Raw genomic sequence first — 23,207 nt, forward strand, 5'->3', positions numbered from 1 at the left:
TTTTTATCATTTGTACTTTGTTGTAGAGTATTGATAGTTTATCAAGGCAAGACATACTGTTCTTTTTTTTTTTTTTTTAAAGATTTTATTTATTTATTTGAGAGAGAGAGAATGAGAAACAGAGAGCACAAGAGGGAAGAGGGCAGAGGGAGAAGCAGACCCCCAGCTGAGCAGGGAGCCCGATGTGGGACTCGATCCCGGGACTCTAGGATCATGACCTGAGCCGAAGGCAGTCGCTTAACCAACTGAGCCACCCAGGCGCCCAAGACATACTGTTCTATAACTGGTGTGTACAAGGCACTGTGCTAAAATGTGGAGGCACGGGGGTGACCAAGACATGGTCCTGCGCCTGGGCACCTTAGATTCTCGTGGGGGAAACTCAGAGATGTGGAGGCAGTTGTAGAAAGTACTGAATTCAATTTCAGGTAGAAAAAGAGATGAATTTCTGCTATAGTTAAGCTTAAGAAAGTATTCAGAATTTTTGAAAATTTTGAAAATGCGTTTCCTAACTTGGTCCCCCCCCCCGCCCCCAATTCTCCTTATTTTTATCATTAGCATCTTTCTATAACTTGCCCTGTGTTGCTGATTTTATCATTGATATTCTGCTTGGATCGCCAAGTGCTGAGGTAAGGATTTTTTACATTACATAAAACATCCCCTCGGTCCTCTTTGTCCACGGCCCTCTGCATACCTGTGACACTGCGTGCAGGACAGAAGGCATGGCGTCTAGTCCTCTTGGGAGTCCTACAGAGGGCTCTGAAAGCAAAGTGACCAAGTGACCATTTGGACGCTCTGCCCTCCTTTCTATTCCGTATTCCACCAAAAGTTCAGAGATTAGTGCTAAGACTACTTTGTGTTTGTTTACAACAAACAGAACGTTACAGCTGGTGTTGAGCACCTGCAGCTGACGTTCAGTGTCAACATGTTGGTCAAAGTCAGAAAAGACCAACTTTAAGTCATGAACTCCCACTAGATTTTATAATTCTGATTTTTCTTATATGACCTTGAAAATTAACCTTGAAATACTTGAAGAGTTTTTTATTTTCAGTTATATTATTGAGTAGAATAGAATAATTTGGGGATCAGTTCTCCGACCACGCTTGTTTTTAATCAGCCCTAGTTTATTCAGTGTAAACGTTACCATTAGTGATTAAAACATTCACACCCTTATAGCATCCCTCAGAGTGTGGACTTCAGAGGAAAATTACTTTGTAAGCAGTCTCTAAGTGTTGGTTGATGTATGTCCTTCGCCACTAATGATGTAATTTCAGATTCGCCGTGCTGCCTGTGATCAGCTGTACACTCTTAGTCAGACAGATACTTCAGCTCACCCAGATGTACAGAAGCCAAACCAGTTTCTCCTAGGTGTGATTCTCACGGCTCAGCTACCTCTCTGGTCCCCAACTAGTATTATGAGAGGAGTCAATCAGAGGTACGGAATCAAGATTAAAGGTCACATTATACCAAAAGAGAATAATGATTTGCGTGCTGCTCCCCTGAAGTCCATGGTGCATTACTGAGATGACTGAAGAATTTCTCCTTTCCTCCTGTAACATCTGTGTCCTGAAAGAGGGTTTTCCAGTTCTTATATCCCCATTAAGGACAGGAGGGTTAGAGGAAACACTACCAGGCTTCCTTACCCTTGAATCACTTCGAACTCCCACCTCCACCTGACCTGGTCCACCACCCCCAAGAGAAAGAGGAGCTCACCTGGGTGGTGAGAGGCTGAAATTAATGGGAGCCCCATCACTTTATGAGGATTATACTGTTCATGTCCTTGCATTTGTCACTCTCTCAGATCAGCATACTTTCTGACTCATATCTAGATATAGCTGGGGTGTCCTTCTAGCTTTCTCCCTTGGTTTTACACGTCTCTGGGCATGGAGGGAAGCTGTGGGCCAGGCTGATGGAATGGCTTGGGTAAGTTCATTCTGCCCACCCTGCTGTATCCCTGTGGGCTAGCCTGTATGCAAGGCTGCCCCGGTTAGGTCCAGGATGGGAGGGAGGAGATCCCACACCGACCTCCACTTTCTCCAACTTAGCTTTACCAGGGAACCCTTGGCCAAAGGGCTTATAAGGTACCACCAAGATGTGTGAAATCAGTATCTACTTTCCTTGTGTGTATGCTTTACAAATTAGAGCTCTGAAAGGGAAGAAATGTTAGAGCTACTCCAACCCCCTACGTTTGGATAAGTATCCAAACCCCTAAGTTTGTATCCAAACTTGGTCTGTTTAAGCATATGTAAGCATTTAAGCATAAGTTCAGGGGCATTAAGTATATTCTCATTATTGTGCAACCATGTCCACCATCCACCTCCAGGACTTTCTCATCATCCTAAACTGAAACTCTGGATCCATTAAGTTGTGAAATAAAAGATAAATTCAACTCCATAAAAATTAAAATACTCTGTGTGGAAAAAAAATACCATAAAGTCAAAAGTCAGTTCACAAACTGGCCGAATAGATTTGTAACATAAGACAGACAAGAAACTCATTTTGATAATATATATAAGAAGCTGTTAGAAATCACTAACAAATGACCCAACAACCAAATTGAAAAATGGGCAAAGAACATGAAGAGACAGGTCAAAAATAAATGTAGGTGGTTTTTTAATTTTTAGATTTGCTAGAATTTCTTTTCTACTGCAGCAAAATGTACATAAAATCTATCATTTTACTCATTTTTAGGTGTAGAGACCAGTGACATTAAGTACATACCCAATACACATTGTTGGGCGACTGTCCCCACTACCCATTCCCAGAATTTTTTCATCTCAGACTGAAACCCTGTACCCACTAAACAGTAGCTCCCCATTCCTTCTCCATCCCCCCATTCTGCTCTTTCCAGGTTCATCCATGTCGTGCTTTTCATTTCTAATTAAGACGGAGAAATACTTCCTTTTCTGTTCTTTCTTTAGTTGCCTGTGCTCTTGGCTTCATATCTTAAGAAATCATTGCCAAATCCAATGTCATGAAGTTTTCCCCCTATATTTTCTTCTAAGGTTTTTATAGTTTTCACTCTTAGATTTATGTGTTTGATCCATTCGAGTTAAGTTTTATGTGTGCCTCACGGAAGTAAGGGTCCAGCATCATTCTTTTCCATGTGGGTAATCCAGTTGTCCCAGCACCTTTTTCACCTTTGAAGGGTTTTGACAGCTCTGACGAAAATTCTTTTGCTTGCTTGCTGATTGATTGATTGATTGATTGGCTCTTCATTCTGTTCCATCGATCTGTGTGTCTTCACACCAGCACCACACGGCTTTGTTGCTCTAGTTGTGGTATTTTAGGATTCTTTCAGCGTTGTTTGTCCTTCTCACTACACAAGTCTTGAGTCTTTTGCTTCCTTCATTAAGTGGATGCCCAAGTACTTTACTCTTATTGATGCTATTGTAAATGGAATTGTTTTCTTACTTTTTCATATTGTTTTTAAGTGTATGGGAGCAAAACTGATTTTCGTGTGTCAGTTTTGTATCTTGCAACTTTGCTGTATTTGCTGATGAGTTCTAAATTATTTTGTGTGGACTCTGGGGTTTTCCATATACAGGATCACGTCATCTGCACAGAGATAATTGTACTTTTGTGTGAGCATTTTTTAAGAAGTAAGATATTGCACTTAATACTTTTTGTAAGACTCAAATTATCTAATATAACTAAATGTTAAGAGTTTGATTTGATATTAAATTTCTCGAAACTCAGGAAAGAAAGCATTGGATGAGTTTTTAACATTCTCAAAGAATCTCTTGGATGTAGAACATTTAACTTCACATAAAATTAAATCTTTAGTTAATGTGTTTTTGTAATTTGAAAATTGTTCCATACTAGTAATGACAATACTGGCATTACTGTGGTCTGACTCTTTGCCATATAGCATGCTAAATCCGTTGCATATATTTATCATTTAATCCTCACAAAGGACAAATGAGTTTGACAGTTTAATTATCTCCTTAACAATCATAATTCTTGGTTCATTATCCTTTTTCTTTTTTCATTATCTGTTCTTCTTATTAGTATATTCTTGAGCCTTTTATGGATGTGCATGTGTATGCATGTGTGTTTATTTCTAACACTCTTAACAAGCATTTTAGAAATTAGAAACCAAAGAAATTGGCCCTAGACACCCAATTGTAAGTGGTGGAACCAGGAATAAAACCAAAGTCGCTTGACTTTAAAGCTTGTGCTCTTCACTACTATAATTGCAGAAAAGCTTCACTGATCATCCTAGGTAAAAGAATTTACCTTTCTCTTCTCTTACTCCACTTTATTTTTCTTCTTAGTATCACCAGTTAACACATGTATTTTTTTAATTTGTTGTCTGTCTCTTTTGTCAGCTGTTCCTCTAGAATAGTTCCAAGCATATAGTAGGTGCTTAGTGAATATCGGTTGATATTTGAATGAATGAGTGTAATCTAGCGCATGATGTATGCAGTCAGCCTGTACATCATTACAAAATGGGAGATTTAGTAAGTTTCCTCTCTTTACGCTATTACCTCTATAGTGTATCTGTATTAGCAGAATCATTAGTGTGCTTGTTGCTAAGATACTGTGAAGGTGAATTAATATAAATTAAGTAGTTCTTTTATGCTTAGGAAAATTCCATTGTTCAACTGTTTTATGAACCTGTTCTTACAAGGAAAATGTTTTTTATTTTAAAATCAGCCTTTTTTAATACTTGAAATCTTATCTTTTTTTTTTTTTTCTTATCTGTTTTTTAGACTATTATCTCAGTGTATGGAGTATTTTGATCTAAGGTGCCAATTATTAGATGATCTGACAAGTAAGTAAATGTCTAACTTTGATTCGTGTGGGGGGAGGGGAGAGGGAAGAGTAGAAAAGAAAGCCAAATGGACATTTCTAAATCTGATTTAATGTATCTTCGATATAAATGAGATTATAATTACTGTTTGAAATTGAATTTTATTTTCTTGAACATTGCACATAAACCCATATACCAGTTCTCCCTTCTCCTAGCATATACCCAACCATTAATGTGTTGAGAAGATTTGTTGATTTTAAAAATTGTCAAAGGCACATTTTAATACACTGATACAGAACTATTAGGAAGAATCTTTCTCTCTAGTATAGTGAATTCTGACCATTTTAAAGGTCAATCATTGAAGGAAAGAGGGACTCACTGTTGAGTTATGTTGATAATAACAGAAGTCAGTTAATTATTCAGTGTTAGGTGATTGAAATATTGTTAGAAATTTTAGTGTTAGAGCATTTAGATTTTGATCATCTGTACTTACTCATATATAATGCAAAGGTATGTTGGGATACTCTGTGTAAATTTTAGTTGTTCACATCAAGAGCTTGTTAGTTTATTCCCCACTCTCTACGTAAAAAGATTCGCTTCAGCTTCCAGGAAATATCCATGAAGTAAATAAAAGTCAGGATGGACAAAGTATTCATTGGAAATACTGATTGGAAAAGAATGTCAAGGCCAGGAGGTCAAACAGAAATACCTTGCCTGTATGCGGGCTGTAAAGCTCCACACAGTCAGAATTTGGTCGGGAGGTTGCTGGCAGACAGAGGTAAACAGGAAACAGCGTATGTTGGCTGTTTCCAATACCCTAGAAGAAAACTGAATGATTTCTCAAAAGAAACAGATCTTTTTGCGTGCACGTTTTTCAGCCAGGCTTCTGGTGAAGGCTGGGCAGTAGCCAGCAAGGTTTGCTCTCTGGCTTGGACTTGGAGAGCGTGCTCTGCTTTGCTGCTCGAGGACTGGAACCATGAGTTGGCTGACACCTACAACTTCAGAAGTCATGAACGAGCTTTTCATGTAGGCCTTCCCTGTGTCACTGAATAACGAGGGATCTAGGGTCCCTTGTTGGGATGTTGAGCGCAGGGTGGGGCTGTCTTGAGACAAGCAGTATTTGCCATTTGGAGAGTATTTTGTCTATGCCAGTACCTATGCTAGGCTTCATACCCTGCACCCTGCAGCGTAGGTGTTAGCCGACGACCCACAGTGCCCAGTGCTGGTCCCACTCCAACTGACCCTGAGGTATCCCTGTTCACCTCATCCTGTGGGACCTTACTGCTCATGGCTGTAGTGCCGTGGAAGGAGAGCACGGTCACTCTTCCTCTCCTCCCCAGTCTCATCTTCGGGACGGAATCTTGCTTTACTCCTTGTTTAGAGGAAAGCAAGAGAACTTACTACAGCAGAGCAGAGTGGTTCTCCGGGGTTTGGCACACTGTCTGGAAACACTGTGCTGTGGACCTCCTCCTCCTTTGCAGGACTCTCTTGGCCTAGGTGACGCTGCGGGAGCCTTGGCTCTCCTCGTACCTTCGTCCTTGCCTCTTCTAGAACACCTGCTGATACCCCCTCCCCAATCAGGAGCTTCTTCGGAACAAGATTGTCCCCTCCCTGACCTGCACAGAGGGGCCCTCACTACACGTTTGGTTTAGGACAGAGAGTGGGTGGGGAAGAAGTGAGTGCGCATGCGCTGTCACAGTCCTTGGGGCAGCAGCTCAGGCCCCCTGTTTGTTAGTGACCGCTTTCTCAGATCGGCGAAACGGAAAGTTGGGACTGGACTTTGCCTACTGTAATTCAGGATTTGGACTCCATGGAAGGAAGTCCTTCTTTCTTCGAAATGGATTTCTTTTTTCCTTCTTAGCTTCAGAAATGGAGCAGTTAAGAATCAGCCCAGCAACTATGCTCGAAGATGAGATTACTTGGCTGGATAACTTTGAACCTAATCGCACCGCTGAATGTGAGACCAGTGAAGCAGACAACATCTTATTGGCAGGACACTTACGGCTCATTAAGACCCTTCTTTCACTCTGCGGGGCAGAAAAGGAAATGCTTGGTAATTATTGCTTCATCTTACCACATGATAGAATACCTCACTTCTTAGTTATTGCCATGGTATTGTGTGTAATTAGGAAAATAGGATAGTTGCTCAGTGTTCCATAGAAAATTGACCCTTCAGGTAATACGAGATTATCTGGAATTTTAGTGGCTGACAAACTCAAGGTTTGTTTTACCTGCATCATTAAACCATGTAGACAGTTTTATAGCATTCAAAACGGATCACGTAACTTCTTAACATCAAGTAAAAATTCCAAGTAGCGTTTTCTCCTTTTGCTGTTTTGTACTATATAAAATATCTGTTGTATGTCTCACTTCTTGTAAGGGTAATTCTCATCTAGGAGGCAGCCCCCAACCACCATCCCCTGCATAGTGGGGTACATATGAGTGTCCTGAGGTACACATAGAATTTGTAAGGGCATATTCAGTATTATAAATTATATTCAGAAAATAAATCAAACATTAATTACCACCTTTATCACACAAACTAAGCTCTATAAAAATCTTCTTGGCTACTGGGGATACATAGAAAAGAGTGATTCTAAACCAGGGTGAAAAGGGCACATCATTTTACCCAAAGAAGGCGAGATTTTAGAAGTTTCAGAAACCCTTCTGTGTCCCCACCCCACCCCCCCACCCCCCCCCCCCCCCCCCCCCCAGAGTAAGAAGAAACTATTCACTCAGACCATTCTGCCTTGCGGTGTTCTTGGCATTTGTGTTTCTAAAGTGAAAGCATGGCTTCTTTCACTCCGCTGTCAGCTCATAGAGGAAGGTACCCTTGCTTGTCTCTCTTTGTTCCCTGTCCCCTGACCCTCCCACCCATCCCCACCCCTCTGCCCCACAGAGCTTTGCCGTGTGTTACATAAGCGCTCACAAAATAAGCATCAAATTAAATTGAATGCCCTGCCATCGGGTGGCCTTGGGTGCTTCTGCTGCTCTGATATGAACGTACAAAAACAGGATCTTTGAATTAAAATGTGTTCCTCCTCAACCTGAATATTATGCTCTATTCCAGGTTCATCACTCATTAAACCATTGTTAGATGACTTCCTTTTCCGAGCTTCTAGAATTATTTTAAATAGTCATTCTCCAGCTGGCAGTGCCGCCATCAGTCAACAGGACTTTCATCCAAAGTATGGAAAATGCACGTTGTGTTCAGTTTTGGTAAAAATTCTAATTCGGAACTTTAGTCCAGAAAGATTTTCTTAACTTGGAGTTTGTCGTCCATCTCGTGAGTGTGTTTAGTTATATTATCCACTATATAAAGAAATGCATGTAAAGGGGCTTAGGATAAAGCCTGCCTGGCACATAGTAAGTGCTGAGCAAGTATGTTGGAATCATTCTTATCATCAAATTGGAAGAATCAGTAATAAATTATGTGGTTAACTTGGTAGCAAATTCCAAGAGAAACTGAGGTGGTAAGAATTACATCCAAGGTAAAAGTAAATAGGCTCAGAATCTCAAGAATTTCTTCTAGGAGGAAAGGGTAGGTGCTTTAGTGCATGAACTGTGTGATTTGCTGTATATCACCTGTGTCCTGATAATTAAAACTGCTAGTTACTTATTATGGTGGTAATTTTAGAGTCAAATATTGTATTCATTTTTATGGGTAGAAATTTGAAAGATCTTTTTATAATGTTGACCCTACTTGGGTGCTCCTGGAGATAGAGGAGGCTGCTTCATGCTGCCATCTTTACTTGCTCTGAATCCACCTTACTTTGTTCTTAGGAAAACCAGAGTTAATTGAATAATCTCAAAGGAACTGGGGTTTGGTATTTAACCAGTGAAAAACATTCCCATATAATTTTAGTGGTTATTGGAATGGGCAAGGCATAATAAGCAATATTTCATGGAATCTTAAGCTGTATCTTATCGTGTGAGTATTTCTCTCTGTAGAGCTTTCTTATTAGCAAAGTCTGTTTCAGGTAATAAACCTTCATTAGAACTCTTGGGGTGTCTCTCAGGCTGTGACTGTCATCCTCACCCGTGCCCCAGTCTTGTTCTGAAAGATCTGGTGCTAGCTCAATGGGAATCTTTTATTAAAGCAGTAGAAATTCAGGAGTATTTCAGTTTTCAGTGAATGGAGAAAATAAATCATCAGTAGTTTCTTTTTTTTTTTTATGTTTCTTTGGTTTTTATTTATTTTTCTTTTTTTTAATTTAAATTCAATTAATTAACATAGAGTATTATTCGTTTCAGAGGTAGAGTTCAGTGGTTCTTCAGTAGTTTTACTGAAATTTTTATTCATGAATCCTTTTCCTTTTATTTATTAAAAGTAATACCTCCATCAGCAAGGAGTTGGGTTTTTTAAATCATACACTGTGCCTTAATTAGAAAAGGCGGCATTTTGTTTTTGAGTGATGTTCATTTATCACAGTGGCTCCCAGCCCTTTCCTACCTAAACCCTAAAGCCAGAAAGAGATTTACAGTACACAGAAGTATTTTCACAAGTAATGCTTATTCTTATTAACACTAACGAAAGAACTTCTTCATGTTTACCCTGTGTGTATGGCACCTCCCATTCCTTCTTTACCTGTCCTTTGCAATCCAGAAGTCCAAATAAGAGCAAAGGTCAGTGCCAGCTCCTGGCCATTGTCCTCAGGGCGTGGCGCAGTGCTGATCTAAGAGCCAGGCCCACAGCCCCCATTCCCACCCCATGAGCACATCTCCCACACTGTACTCCATACATGTTTCTCTCAGAAGTTGGATGTCCTCTTTTCTGTGTATCCTTCCTAACTTGTGATCTTCTCGGTAATGCAAGGTTGGTATAGATGACAGTGAGAAATTACTGTCCATCCCCAAAATGATCTCTGCTAAAGGTGAGCAATATCAGAAGCCTTTGGTTTCCTGCAGAATGCTTGCTAGTTACCTTTTATCGTCATTTTAAACTAATTACTTTAGCATACCACATATTTCTGTCTCCATTTTCTTAGCAAAATGAAGCTGATTCCTGTCCGTGAAGTTTTTTTTATCTCCAGGCACATATAAAACATTTATGGGCATTTATTCTGATTGGTATAGCTTTCTTTTTCTGCCATTTAGATATTTGAATTTCAGGGTGAGACCTACAAAAATCTTTCTTGCTACCAACTTTGAGAGCTAGTTATTCTCATATTGTCTTTGGTAAAATTTTCAGACTCTCTGTCCTCCATTTTTGCTGATCCAAACCTTAGATAAAAGTACTCTACAGTCCTAAGTAAGAGATTTTGCTACTTTATCAGGCCAAGAAGATATTTAGCTCTCAACCTTAATCATCCTTCGTGTATTCATGGCATCTTCCTTTAAGTAAACACTTCCCCCAGGATTCCTAGAGCTCTGCCATCAGACCTGATTAACCCTGTTTGAGGAACTGCAGCTCTAATATTTTCATTTCAAATGTTGATTTAGTTTAATGAGCAATTTAAGTAGATTATTCACTGTTGGAATTGACTTGCATCTTTTGTTTTAGGTGTAGTACAGTGAATAGCCGATTGGCAGCCTATGAAGTCCTGGTGATGTTGGCTGATAGCTCACCTTCAAATCTGCAAATTATCACGAAAGAACTGCTTTCTATGCATCATCAACCCGACCCTGCTCTCACCAAGGAGTTTGATGTAAGTTTTCTAGACCTTTGTAGTTTTTTTGGAATGGTCAGTTAAACATACAGTTTTAAAGCCTGTGTTTGCCTTATCCTAATCACAAAGAAAGTCAGTATTATTCGTTTGCTTATTGTGTTCACATACTGTAATCACCTATAAACTACAAAGTTACTTTATTACCATTGTAATAGTATATTACTCAGTGATACCCTTTTTATTAATTAAGGAGGAGACATGTTCAAGTCAGGTGATAATCACTCTCAGTAAGAAGTAGCATTTCAGCCCATGTGTTGAGTAGCTGTGGGCGGTACAGCACCGGGCCCTGGAGATACTGACTCAGACGCTGGCTCTGTCACAGTACGGTCTACATTCAGTTACAGTCAGCTAAGATTTATTGAGTTTACTAGGCACGAATAGGTGTGTTAGGCTTTTGGAACTCACAAATGAATATAGGATTCCAGCCCTCAAGAAAGGCAGTGTATAACGGAGGAGACAGACCCATAGGTAGATAATTTCAATATAACGTGATAACGTATAAGATACAGGTCATGTCCTGAATGCCCAGCCAACAGAGGGGCACTTCACCACCAGATGCTATCTTAGAAGGCGTCTTAGAAAAGATGGAATTGAAAGTAGAGCTCGGGGCGCCTGGGTGGTTCAGTCGGTTAATTAAGCACCTGACTCTTGATTTTGGCTCAGGTTTTGATTGTAAGGTCATGAGATCGAGCCCCACCTTCAGGCTTCCCACTCAGCGAGGAGTCTGTTTCTCCCCCCCCATCTCTCCCCCTCCCTCTCCCGCTCATGCTCTTCTCTCTAAAATAAATAAATAAATCTTAAAAAAAAAAAAAATAGAGCCTAATGTCTCACAAGCCAATTGAAGCAAGGTGGGAAGGTCATTCCAGCAATGAGAAGGATATGGGACAAGGCTCTGGAACCATGCAACAGTTTAGTATTCACTGAGATCTGCAGGAGGGAAGCACGTTGCAGGCGCACTGGAGTACCAGACGAGGAGGAGTGGGAGGACGCTTTTAGAGCTGCCATCACGTTCTCCACGAACATTGCAGAGTCAGGCTTATCCCTTTGGACACCTGAGCTGAGTACTATGTAGCATACGGGTTAGGCAAGAAAGGAAGGGGGTGCCAGATAGAGAAAATAGCACTTGCAAAATGAAATGTGAGTGTGTAAATTGGAAACTGTTTTGGTATCAAAATGTTTAGTTTATAACATATGCTTTAGTTTTACATTATTTATTTAATAGATTTATTTTTTTAAAGATTTTATTTATTTGAGAGAGAGTGAGAGAGAGAGCATGAGTAGGGGGAGGGCCAGAGGGAGAAGCAGACTCCCCGCTGAGCAGGGAGCCCAATGCAGGACTCGATCCTGAGACACCAGGATCATGACCTGAGCCGAAGGCAAATGCTTAACCAACTGAGCCACGCAGGTGCCCTATTTAATAGATTTAAGTGGAAATTTTATTTTTTTCTTAAGTCGGGGATTGTATCAGCATAATGAAAAAAGTATTTGCCTCATATAAGTACTTATTTTTTAGCACTACTGTGAACTAGTTTTTCTTATTTTGTAACTTTTTAAAAATCTGTGCTTTAGGCTACAAATAAATTACAGTGTTGATCAGATCTTAGAAATCACCATGCTCTACATGTATGTCAAATGTTAGTGGAAAGTATGTCATATTTAGCAATTCCTTGAGGTGCAAAAGATCTATAAGCTTTTGTCAGTTTGTTTTTACATGGATGCAGGTACTTGATTTATGCAGATTAGGTGATTCTGGGCATGGCCTTAGAACCAAGATTCTGCTGCAATAGCATTTCAGAGTGTGTCCTTTCAATATCCTTTTCCACTTGGAGAAGTGTCATGTTCAACTTTATCCAAGATGCCTTTTCTAGATTACTTCTAACCAGAAAAGCACTGTAACAGGATCTGTGTTAGTACAAAATATCTTTAAAGGGGGCGGGGCGCCTGGGTGGCTCAGTTGGTTAAGCGACTGCCTTCGGCTCAGGTCATGATCCTGGAGTCTCCGGATTGAGTCCTGCATCGGGCTCCCTGCTCGGCGGGGAGTCTGCTTCTCCCTCTGACCCTCCCTCTCATGCTCTCTTGTCTCTCATTCTCTCTGTCTCAAATAAATAAATAAAATCTTAAAAAAAAAAAAAAATCCTTACGTGCAATGCAAGAGTATTTATTTAATTGTATGCTTATTAGAAGTTATTCGATAGAAGAATGTTACTTCTTTAAAAAGGAAGGGAAGGAATATGAACCTTCTTGACCATCCAGACTGGTCAGGATTCTTCATAGTAAATACTTCATAGAACTCTATTTCTTTCTTGCGGAGTACTACGTCAGTTTGTAAGTACATATATTTACTTGATTGATGTCTGTGTACTCTACTAGATTGTGAGCAACTTAGGATAAGGGACCACATATATCTCTTGTATCCCTCGCACAGTGCCTGGCACATAAGTAGCTTCTTCGTAAATATTTGTTGAATGATAATCAAGTGACGGAATGCATTACTACCAAATGGATAAACAAACACAATGTGTTAGGTAGCTTATGAATGGAAAAGGAACATTGAGATAGTAGTATTTTTTGTTTGTATTAGCATCTGCAGAGGTACTTCAAGAACGTAGGTTTTGTTAGCCTGACTCCTCACCCACTGGATGGATAAATCTATGAGTTTATCTCTTTTTCCTCTCAGACATCTCAGACAGCCATGGTGGAAATGTGCTGGTGGCAGATACACTAATTCTCTCTCTACTGTTTCTACTCCTCTCTTTTCTAGTACCTTCCACCTGTGGATAGCAGGTCCAGTTCAGGGTTTGTGGGGCTGAGGAATGGCGGCGCTACATGTTACATGAATGCAGTCTTCCAGCAGCTGTATATGCAACCTGGGCTCCCTGAGGTGATTTCCTTCTTCTTTCCTGTTTGGTGTGAGAGAGAACGTGTACCCGGCCTGAAAATTGTCCCAGATTGCATTTAGGTTTTACTAAAACTAGACATAACTAGGGATTTTTTAGTAGCTTCTGAAATATGTGAGACAGCATATTCATGGTGATGTTTTTATAAATCTGCTGAAGGAATATACTGCCTATTTGACAGAGAGACTTGACCAAGTGGGATTTGAACGAAGTTACTCTCAAATTCTATTCCATAAAATTACTGATGTTTTTTGTATTTTAGAAAAATTTCAGGTCTTTCATCAGTGCTTTATAATAGTTCAGTTTACCCTTGAACAGTACAGGAGTTAGGAGCGCTTACCCCCAGCTCCCCCAGTGCGATCAAAAATTTGCATGTAACTTTTGACTCCCCCAAAACTTAACTACTGACAGTCTACTGTCCAGTCCAGTTGACTGGACAATTAACTCATATTTTGTGTGTTATATGTATTATATAGTCTACTCTTAAGATAAAATAAGCTAGAAAATACATTTACAGTACTGTTCTGTATCCAAAAAAATCCATGTGTAAGTGGACCTGTGTGGTTCAAACCCATGTTCACGGGTCAGCCTATTAACTAGAAGCTTGTGATATAGCAGTCAGTGGTTTTGAGAATATTCTCTGTGTATCATGCCACGTTTATCTGTCGTAGTGATACTGCTTTCGCTGGCTCCAGTTTTTATAATCAAACAGAGCCTCAAAGAAATGACTTGTTCATGATCCCACCAGCTAGGAAGAACTGAAGCTAAACATCTACTCAGAGCTGTAGCCACATCCACACGTACATAGCATTGTAAAAGCAGTGTAGGCAGTACACGTACGTCTGTCCGCGTTCCCTGTGCAGCAGTGAACTCTTTCCAGCTCACGACATCTCGTTTCTGTTTAGTCGTTACTTTCAGTGGATGATGACACGGACAATCCAGATGACAGCGTGTTCTACCAGGTGCAGTCTCTCTTTGGGCATCTGATGGAAAGCAAGCTGCAGTATTATGTACCTGAGAACTTCTGGAAGGTATTTCACCCATTAACTCTTTAGATTTCAGGATGTTAGATGCTTGGATGTAGTGGTAATTGTTTCTGTCTTTGTTGACTCTAGACTAATCCCATTGCCAAGAACCTACAGAAGAATGGGCTGTACCATTCTTCTTAAGGTTGATGTTTGATTTCAAATGATTAGAATATTGAGACTAGTATTTTTAGGGATCTACTGATCTTAATGATTTTGAGTATTTCTCATGATTCTTATTTTGGCTCTTTGGAATATGTATTCATATTATTCCAATTTCACTAATGCTCTAAATAAGGAACATTACTCTTTTTCATAGAAGGGGTATCTTGTATTTTCCCCCATAGTTTGGATAGTTCTAAGACAGAAACTCTGTTCCATGGCCTCAGATCCCGCCTTGTATAGTCTCACAGACTTGTGATGATTACACACCCCAGGGGGGCCAGGAACAAGCCTAGATAGCTAAACAGACGCTCATCTCACTTCAGTAAAAATGTCTGCTGTCCTAATAGAACTTGGTTTTTAGAAGCATTTAAGTGCTCTTTCACATTTGTGTTCTACTGTATTTAGAAATTGCTAACTTTGCTTTAATTCTTGTTGCATAGATTTTCAAGATGTGGAACAAAGAACTTTATGTGAGAGAACAGCAGGATGCATATGAATTCTTCACTAGTCTTATTGATCAGATGGACGAATATCTCAAGGTAGGAAAAAAAGTCACTTTCCCTCTGACTCCCTCAAACTCTGTAATACGAGAGCAGTGTGGCAGGATTGGGATTACTATGAAACCGATCAATCAGAATCTGGTCATCTTTAATACCACAACTGTAATTCATTTCTTCTGGTGGCATTTGAACATCAAAACAGACACAGACACTAGGCCTCTCCTTTTCTTGATTCATTCAACACTTGATGAAGTATGGAGCTCTTAACCTGTGCTCCAGAGTAACCACTGTGGGCGCACCGAGGTAGTCTGGCCTCGGGCGTGCTGCCCTCTCCAGGGACCCGACGGCCTGTGCTTGGCAGTCCGCCTCTGCCACAGGGCCAGATCACAAAGTTGTCTGTGGGGATGTGTGGGCCCAAAGCTTCCTGCCCCCACCCAGCATGATGTGTGACAGGCTTCCCGAATGGCACTGCCTCCTAGTTACAGGGCACCTCCCTCACTGAAGTATCTGCCCCTCGTCTCCTCAGGAGGCCCAAGTTAGTCATTTCCTTTTTCACATCACTTAGGAATGTGTAGCATTTTATCCACAAGAAAGAAGAAAAGATTGTGGAGAGTTGCTCCTAACATGGTGGTCATTGCGGGCACAGGGGGAAGGATTCGGAGTCGTCACTGAGAGTGCCGTTCTTGTCACCAGCTGTGGCTGGCCCCTCTCCTCTTCCTTCGCCGACAGCTCAGGCTGTTCTAACAGTGGGGCCAGTGGGTTCTAATCGTCCCATTCGATCCCAGCTTAAACCACCACCATGACTCCCTGTATTTTAGCTGTTAAGTTGAAATCTGCGCTTTAGCTTAGGTCTAAATAAAATTCTACATAAGCAACCTGTAAATTCTAGGGGCATCAACTAAAAGTCTGACCCTTTATTCCAACAGAAAATGGGGAGAGACCAGATTTTTAAGAATACTTTCCAGGGCATCTACTCTGATCAGAAGATCTGTAAAGACTGTCCTCACAGGTTAGTGAAGATACCACGGACATCAACACTGATGATCTTCATTTTTGTTTTTTTTCCTCTTAATTGGTAGTACTTTGTTAATTTTCATCCATATGTTACTTGACTAAAGTGACAGTATATAAAAATCTCAGCTATTCTTTTTTTAATAGTATTTTTATTTCTTAAGTTACTGTAACAATTTATTGATATATTTGAGTTTAGCCAAGTTCTAGAATATTCAGATTCATGAGCATCACCATGCTTAGTATTACGTAAATCATGATGCAAGCAGAAGCTTTCCCACTCATGTATTTAAGGCAGAGCTTTAAGAGTACTGTAAGTTTAATCCGTAAATACATGGATTTCCATAAGAAGTCATAAATCCTCAAACAGAAAAGTATGTATTCTCCAGGTTATCCTGATACAGATATCAAACTTGGAAGAAATATTTTTGCAGTAGAAAAAAGCTTCAGGATTAAGGTGAAAACATGGAAATTGCCAATTGTAGTACTGCACGTGATCATCATCCTTTTTAAATGATGCTTCTAGTATGTCGTAAATTTTGCATTGTTGAGAGATTTGCAGATCTCTCTCTCAGTGGACCTATAAATGTTTATTGAATTAAGTTTCTCTGGTTTCCATTTCTAAAATTTCTTCGCTGAAATTCATAATTTTAAGGAATTTGATTATCAAAAACTGGTATTTTTATTTGGCAATGTACTTTTAAAAGGCTGAGGGACGGCATGGGTTAATTTCACTGATTATGAATGTAGTTCTATGTATAGTCTCTGGTATTGTGGTAGTTTCAAGACCTTTAAATGCCACTGTTTGATTGTGTCTTTCCTGTGATTTCCTAATCAGATATGAGCGTGAGGAAGCTTTCATGGCTCTCAATCTTGGAGTTACTTCTTGTCAGAGCTTGGAAATTTCTTTGGACCAGTTTGTTAGAGGAGAAGTTTTAGAGGGAAGTAATGCATATTACTGTGAAAAGTGTAAAGAAAAGGTATTACATTTGCTTTTTTTTAGAAAACAAGATTAATTTGTTATTCGTTTGTGTTTTATGTAAGGGCAATATTAAGTTCCTATTGTTGTCCCATTAAATTGTGTCATTACCTGTTTTTACATGGGCAGGAGAGGCCCATGGAAATCTCTGACTTTTGTATGATTTTGCTGTTTTATTTCCTCCACGGAGATAATTGGGTTTTGCTTTTCTTTAGAGAATAACTGTGAAAAGGACCTGCATTAAGTCTTTACCTAGCGTCTTGGTAATTCACCTCATGAGATTTGGATTTGACTGGGAGAGTGGACGCTCCATTAAATACGATGAACAGATAAGGGTAACTTGTTTTTTTTCCCCTGAAATATCTTACCACCATGACCTCACTTTCTTTTCTGCTGTTTACTTTTTACATGTCTAACTTCTGTCTCCACCGTGAAAGGCTGTGGTCTGCATTCGGAGGTGTACACAGCCCTTTGTCTTAAGCAGCTGCTGCCGGTAGACAGGCAGATCTGTGAACAGCCCTCCTGTCTAGAAGTCATCCTGGCGATAGTGATGAGGCGGGCCTAGCTAGAATTAGGAAAACATCCCTCTTACTTGAATCTTACTTAATAGGGTATCACTGTCTATGTTACACATCAACACTAATGTGGTCTTTTTGCTTTTAAATAGTTTCCCTGGATGCTAAACATGGAGCCTTACACAGTTTCAGGAATGGCTCGCCAAGATTCGTCTTCGGAAGTTGGTGAAAATGGGCGAAGTATGGACCAGGGAGGTGGAGGATCCCCACGGAAAAAAGTTGCCCTCACTGAAAACTATGAACTTGTCGGTGTCATTGTCCACAGTGGACAGGCACACGCGGGTCACTACTATTCCTTCATTAAGGACAGGCGGTAAGACGTTCTCATGCCACTCCCTCCCCCTGCCTTCCAGTAGTCCTGCCTCCACTCCCCCTGCCCTCCTCTGTCCCTCCTCCACTCCCCCTGCCCTCCTGTGTCTTTCCTTCACTCCCCCTACCCTCCTCTGTCCTTTCTCCGTTCCCTCTGCCCTCCTGCATCTCTCCTCCATTCCCCCTGCCCTCCTGTATCTCTTCTCCATTCCCCTTGCCCTCCTGTATCTCTCCTCCATCCCCCTTGCCCTCCTGTATCTCTCCTCCATTCCCCCGGCCCTCCTCTGTCCCTCCTCCACTCCCCCTGCCCTCCTCTGTCCCTCCTGTGCCCCCCCTGCCCTATTCTTATCATCCATGTTTATGAGCATAGTACAAAGAAACTTCTGCATTGCTGTTTGGTCATATTTCATGTTGGATTTTTAAAATGTAGTGTAACTGTTTACCTCTTCAGTTTGAAAAGTTGTTTTAGACATTTGTTTTTTTCTTGAGTATTTTCAAATGGTAATCATCTGCTCTATGTGTAGACAATGCATAGAGATAAAGGCTGGGGAGGGGAATGTCAGGTTTTAATTTTATAACGTTTGTTCCTCTGTGGGCTCCAGGGGCTGTGGAAAAGGAAAGTGGTACAAGTTTAACGACACAGTCATAGAAGAATTTGACCTAAATGATGAGACCCTGGAGTATGAATGCTTTGGAGGAGAATATAGACCAAAAGTTTATGATCAAAGTAAGTATTTACAAGTGGATATTTCCCATTAGTTTTATTTTTTTAACTTACGGTTTTCTACCAAATTGGAAGTAGTATTCTTTACATAAAATGTAATTTTTTTATTTTTACATATCACTGTTCTAGCCATATAGATCCACAGACTCCTTGATAGCGTGAGAGAAAATGTTTGAGTTGCTTACAAATGTTTTAAAACTAATTTCTTGCAGCAACCCTCGGGGGGACAGGTGATGGAGTAAATTAAGAGGAAGAAACGAATGTCAGAGAGAAGCTAATGAACACGGAATTTCATCCTTAAAAATCATTTCAGAAGAAGTAGTTGCCCACTAAAATTCTCAAATTTCCTTTTCACTTACATGAGGCACAATTAATTAGAGAAGACATCTCTCACATGTGGGTTTTAAAACCATATTTATTATGCAGTATGGCAAAACAGCCTTTCCCTCCCCAGCCACCACCCCAAGAAGAAAGAGTATGAGGAAAGGGACATCAGAGAATCCAATGAGAATTTGCTATTTCGGGGGTGGGGGGGTGGGAAGACATTTTATAGAGACCTTAGCATTTCTGAAACTGATTTTGTAGTATTCTAGGGGCATTTAAAAATTTCTGTGTTCGGGTCAGAGGGGAACAGGAGAAATAGGTGAAGGGAATTAAGAGGTAAAGACTTCTAGTTAGAAAATAAATAAGTCTCAGGATGGAAAGTAAGCATAGGGGATATGGTCAATAATACTGTAATAAGGTTGTATGGCAACAGATGGTAACAACACTTAGGGAACATTTCATAATGTATGTAATTGTCAAGTCACTGTGTTGTACACCTGAAACTAGTAGTATATGTCAACTATACTTCAATTAAAAATTAAAATTAAAGGGACGCCTGGGTGGCTCTAAGGTTAGGCATCTATCTTCGCTTCAGGTCTTGATCCCAAGGTCCTGGGATCAAGTCCTGCATCAGGTTCCTTGCTCAGCAGGGAGCCTCCTTCTCCCTCTGCCTGCAGGTCCCCCTACTTGTGTTCTCTCTCTCTCTCTCTCTCTCTGACAAATAAATAAAATCTTTAAAAAAAATTAAAATTAAAAAAAATTCTACCTGTATTAAATAATGCCATACCATGGTAGTCCTGTGTCTAATAATAATAACCTTTAATGGTTAAAGATAGTATCATTGCCAAAATTTACCTAGATTTGGCTGTTCTATGCAGAAATGGTTAAGTGAGGCCAGTTATAATCCCATCCTATGCCACAGAACTTATTTTTTAAATGTTATTTGCCTTTTGATTAAATTTAGACTTGCCTAAGAATATTTACCGTCTTTACCCCATTACCATACAGCTTCCTTCCTGTTCCTCTGTATCACGTTTCAAGTGATTCTAAGCAGTACTACTAGTGAAAAGACACACATTTTACTTACACTTTGCATTTAAATTTTCTAAGTACTTGCTGGATTTATAGGTCCTTTATTTTAGATAGTCAAGACAAGAAAACTTTTTATTTATAAAGATTTCTTCCTGTTTTGTTATAAAGCGAACCCCTATACTGACGTACGCCGAAGATACTGGAATGCCTATATGCTCTTCTACCAAAGGGTCTCTGATCAAAACTCCCCAGTATTACCAAAGAAAAGTCGGGTCAGCGTCGTCCGGCAGGAAGCTGAGGATCTCTCTCTGTGAGTTTCTCCTCTACATAATTCACTGTGCCGTTTCAGCAGGTGGTCATTGTAATCTTGAGTGCACTGTTTGGCATTTAAAGGTAATTCGTTAAACAAGCTAGAGAGAAATTGAAAAAAGAAAATAAGTAAATCCCTCTACCCCTTTTCTTATTGCCACCCTTTTATTATTTCCTTAGCAAGAAGTTATTTTGTATTTAGAAACATGCATATAAATTCTTTCATTCTAGAATTGCCATTTTTCCTAGTCTCGGCGTTTATTGAGTACACTTATGTCCAAAGCGTAGCACTCAGCCAGCCACTGTCAGTGTTGTTTTTTTTTTTAAGGTCCTGTTGTCTGTGAAATTGCATTTTCCTATATTGGATCTGGAAAGGATGCAGTTTATTGTCAAGTCTAGTTCCGTAAGTCTGTCAGCTTTATACCAGCCAGTTTTCTGATTCTGTCCTTAGGTCCGCGCCGTCTTCACCAGAGATTTCTCCTCAGTCCTCTCCCCGGCCCCACAGGCCTAACAATGACCGGCTCTCTATTCTAACCAAGCTGGTTAAAAAAGGCGAGAAGAAAGGACTATTTGTGGAGAAAATGCCTGTTCGAATATACCAGGTAAGAACCATATAAAAAAATTCTAAGGGAGAAAATTCAGACAAAAATCAAAATCTACCTCATAGGTCCAGAAATATTCCCGCTGGCCTCCTCATGGACTTGGTTGGACCTCGAGTGCCTCAGCCTAACCACCTTGTCTCACAAGTCTCTTACACAGGTCACAGAGTCACAGGTCACCTCCACAGACTGGAGGTGGCCGGCACTATCGCCGGCCTGCTGTGTGACCGGGGGGTGCCACAGATAGACAAGTGGGAGGGCGGGGGCACTAAAGACACACACTGCTGAAATTAACGTCTGCAGAGGGAAAATAAGGGTCGTACCTTTGGGTAAAATTAATGTCACAGTGATGACCATCAGTTATTGAATATCTACTCTGCTACGTGCTTTAAATAAATCCTTAATTCTTAAAACACTCTTGTGGAGTAGCGGGTTTTACTCCCATTTTTTAAGATGGAAAAACTGAGCTCAGAAAAGGAGAAGTGACCTGCCAGTGTCACAGAGCTAGGATTTAAATTCAGAACTGTCCAACTATCCAGTCCAGGCTTTGTAACACTAAATAATCAAAAGCTGAGTAGCCAGAACCAGAGAATTTAAGAAAAATATGGAGTGTTTTGTTTAGAGAGAAAGAATTAAGCTCTCCAATACAAGGAAAGCATCAAGTTAGTTGTACTTGGGAAAGCTCTGTTTGTCCCTCAACCCAAAATAGCGGGTTTGAATTCACTTGTCCTTCACATGGTGGTTTTCCTAAATTTCCCAAAAGAGTTTGGTTTGATGAAGAATAATTCACCTTCTTTCAGCTTCTTATATTTGAAAGGAAGATTTTCCTCTCTCTTTTTTTAAAATATCAAAGCTCAAGAAAAGGGTTCTTGTGAACCCTTCTAACCTAATATAAAATCCTTTTTTACCTAATGTATTGTCAAAAATGTCTTCCATATACTGAATATTTTGCCCTGTTTCTTAAAAATAATTACTAATTTTCTTTTGTAGATGGTGAGAGATGAAAACCTCAAGTTTATGAAGAATAGAGATGTGTACAGTAGTGATTATTTCAGTTTTGTTTTGTCTTTAGCATCATTGAATGCTGTAAGTACTAGTTGGCTTGTTAGTAGAGGACTAAGAAAGGAGCATAGTTAACTGTCAGCTCAAGCGTTCAGTGACTTATCCTCCCCCTCAGCTGTTAGCACTCAGATTAGATGCCCGGAACGTTTGCACAAATGTGTCACTTCCTCGGTGATATTAAAATATAGGCAGTGCTCAGAACGTGTCCTGCAGATTGTAAATGGGCGTGGGTTTCAACATATTGGCATTTTCAAGTGCTTTTCAGTTTTATAAAGAATCTAAGAATAGCCACAAGGTAAGGTCAATGAATGTTGCGCTTTGTGTAGATTAATTTGTCCTAATTTGTCATCAGACTTTACCAGACTCAAGATGAACTTCCAAGTACTTCTGTTTCTTGAGTACCGTGATTACAATTTGCCAGTAAGGGAAAAACTTTCTTAGTCTGTTGACAGGTTACTTAACCATCCTATGGTCTAAAGACTCTATTTTGAGAGGGGTTCATAAAAGAAATAAAGAAGATGTCTTTTCTTACCCTTTTTAAAAATTTAAATGGAACGCTTTCTGTAATAAGCTGGCTAGATTTTTCTTAGTAATATTTAACTTTATTACGTGTCATTATTCAATTCATAACATTTAATAATCTCTAAAACATCAATGAAAAATACCCTCTCTTTTTTCCCTCTCTCAGACTAAATTAAAGCATCCATATTATCCTTGCATGGCAAAGGTGAGCTTACAGCTTGCTATTCAGTTCCTTTTTCAAACTTATCTACGGACAAAGAAAAAACTCAGGTGAGAAATGATATGTTTTGATCGTTGTGGCAAAAGGTACCAATGAATTCAATTAAAATAGAATTTATAAATTCAAAGCATAGGCACCTATCTAATACATTCAGGTGATTAAGACGTGGTTCCTATCTTGAAGGAATTTCTAATCTCACAGGAAGGATAGATAAAGCAGAAAAAGCAAGGCGTAAATGCTATACATCTTTGGGAATTGGGCAAAATCATATCCAGATGGATGTGAGGATTGGGTAGGTGTTGAAGACATTGATCAGAGGATTTTGAAAGGTGAAAACAGAGAAACAGAGGGAACAGTCTAGGTCAAAGGGGAAAACCTGAGAAACAGACAAGACTTGCCTAAAGACCCGTGAATGACTAGTGTTTTGCTCACACGTGTAAGGAACTCATTGAAAGTGAGGTCAGATGTGGGGTTTGGATGATGAACCCGGTGAGTATCCTGACTGCCACAGAGGGGAGTTGGGACTGTGTTC

General features: G+C 40.0%; 1 protein-coding gene across 3 annotated transcripts in view; it reads left to right on the forward strand.

The window, feature by feature from the left end:
• The window catches only part of USP24 (ubiquitin specific peptidase 24), a 134,099-nt gene that overhangs the window by 85,052 nt on the left and 25,840 nt on the right, over window positions 1-23,207 (forward strand). For all 3 annotated transcript variants that reach the window (XM_035018465.1, XM_035018467.1, XM_035018466.1), the window contains 18 exons: window positions 556-626; window positions 1,272-1,432; window positions 4,713-4,774; window positions 6,615-6,806; window positions 7,824-7,941; window positions 10,257-10,401; window positions 13,184-13,303; window positions 14,225-14,350; window positions 14,950-15,048; window positions 15,936-16,018; window positions 16,859-17,000; window positions 17,215-17,334; window positions 17,667-17,887; window positions 18,486-18,610; window positions 20,132-20,273; window positions 20,724-20,874; window positions 21,862-21,957; window positions 22,622-22,725. In XM_035018465.1, the coding sequence (XP_034874356.1) occupies window positions 556-626; window positions 1,272-1,432; window positions 4,713-4,774; window positions 6,615-6,806; window positions 7,824-7,941; window positions 10,257-10,401; window positions 13,184-13,303; window positions 14,225-14,350; window positions 14,950-15,048; window positions 15,936-16,018; window positions 16,859-17,000; window positions 17,215-17,334; window positions 17,667-17,887; window positions 18,486-18,610; window positions 20,132-20,273; window positions 20,724-20,874; window positions 21,862-21,957; window positions 22,622-22,725 (2,278 nt within the window). The remainder of the gene's footprint in view (window positions 1-555; window positions 627-1,271; window positions 1,433-4,712; window positions 4,775-6,614; window positions 6,807-7,823; window positions 7,942-10,256; window positions 10,402-13,183; window positions 13,304-14,224; window positions 14,351-14,949; window positions 15,049-15,935; window positions 16,019-16,858; window positions 17,001-17,214; window positions 17,335-17,666; window positions 17,888-18,485; window positions 18,611-20,131; window positions 20,274-20,723; window positions 20,875-21,861; window positions 21,958-22,621; window positions 22,726-23,207) is intronic.

This window comes from Mirounga leonina, unplaced genomic scaffold (assembly GCF_011800145.1).
Source record: "Mirounga leonina isolate KUSES-001 unplaced genomic scaffold, KU_Mleo_1.0 Mir_173, whole genome shotgun sequence".
In the NCBI taxonomy this organism is placed as follows: Eukaryota; Metazoa; Chordata; class Mammalia; order Carnivora; family Phocidae; genus Mirounga; species Mirounga leonina.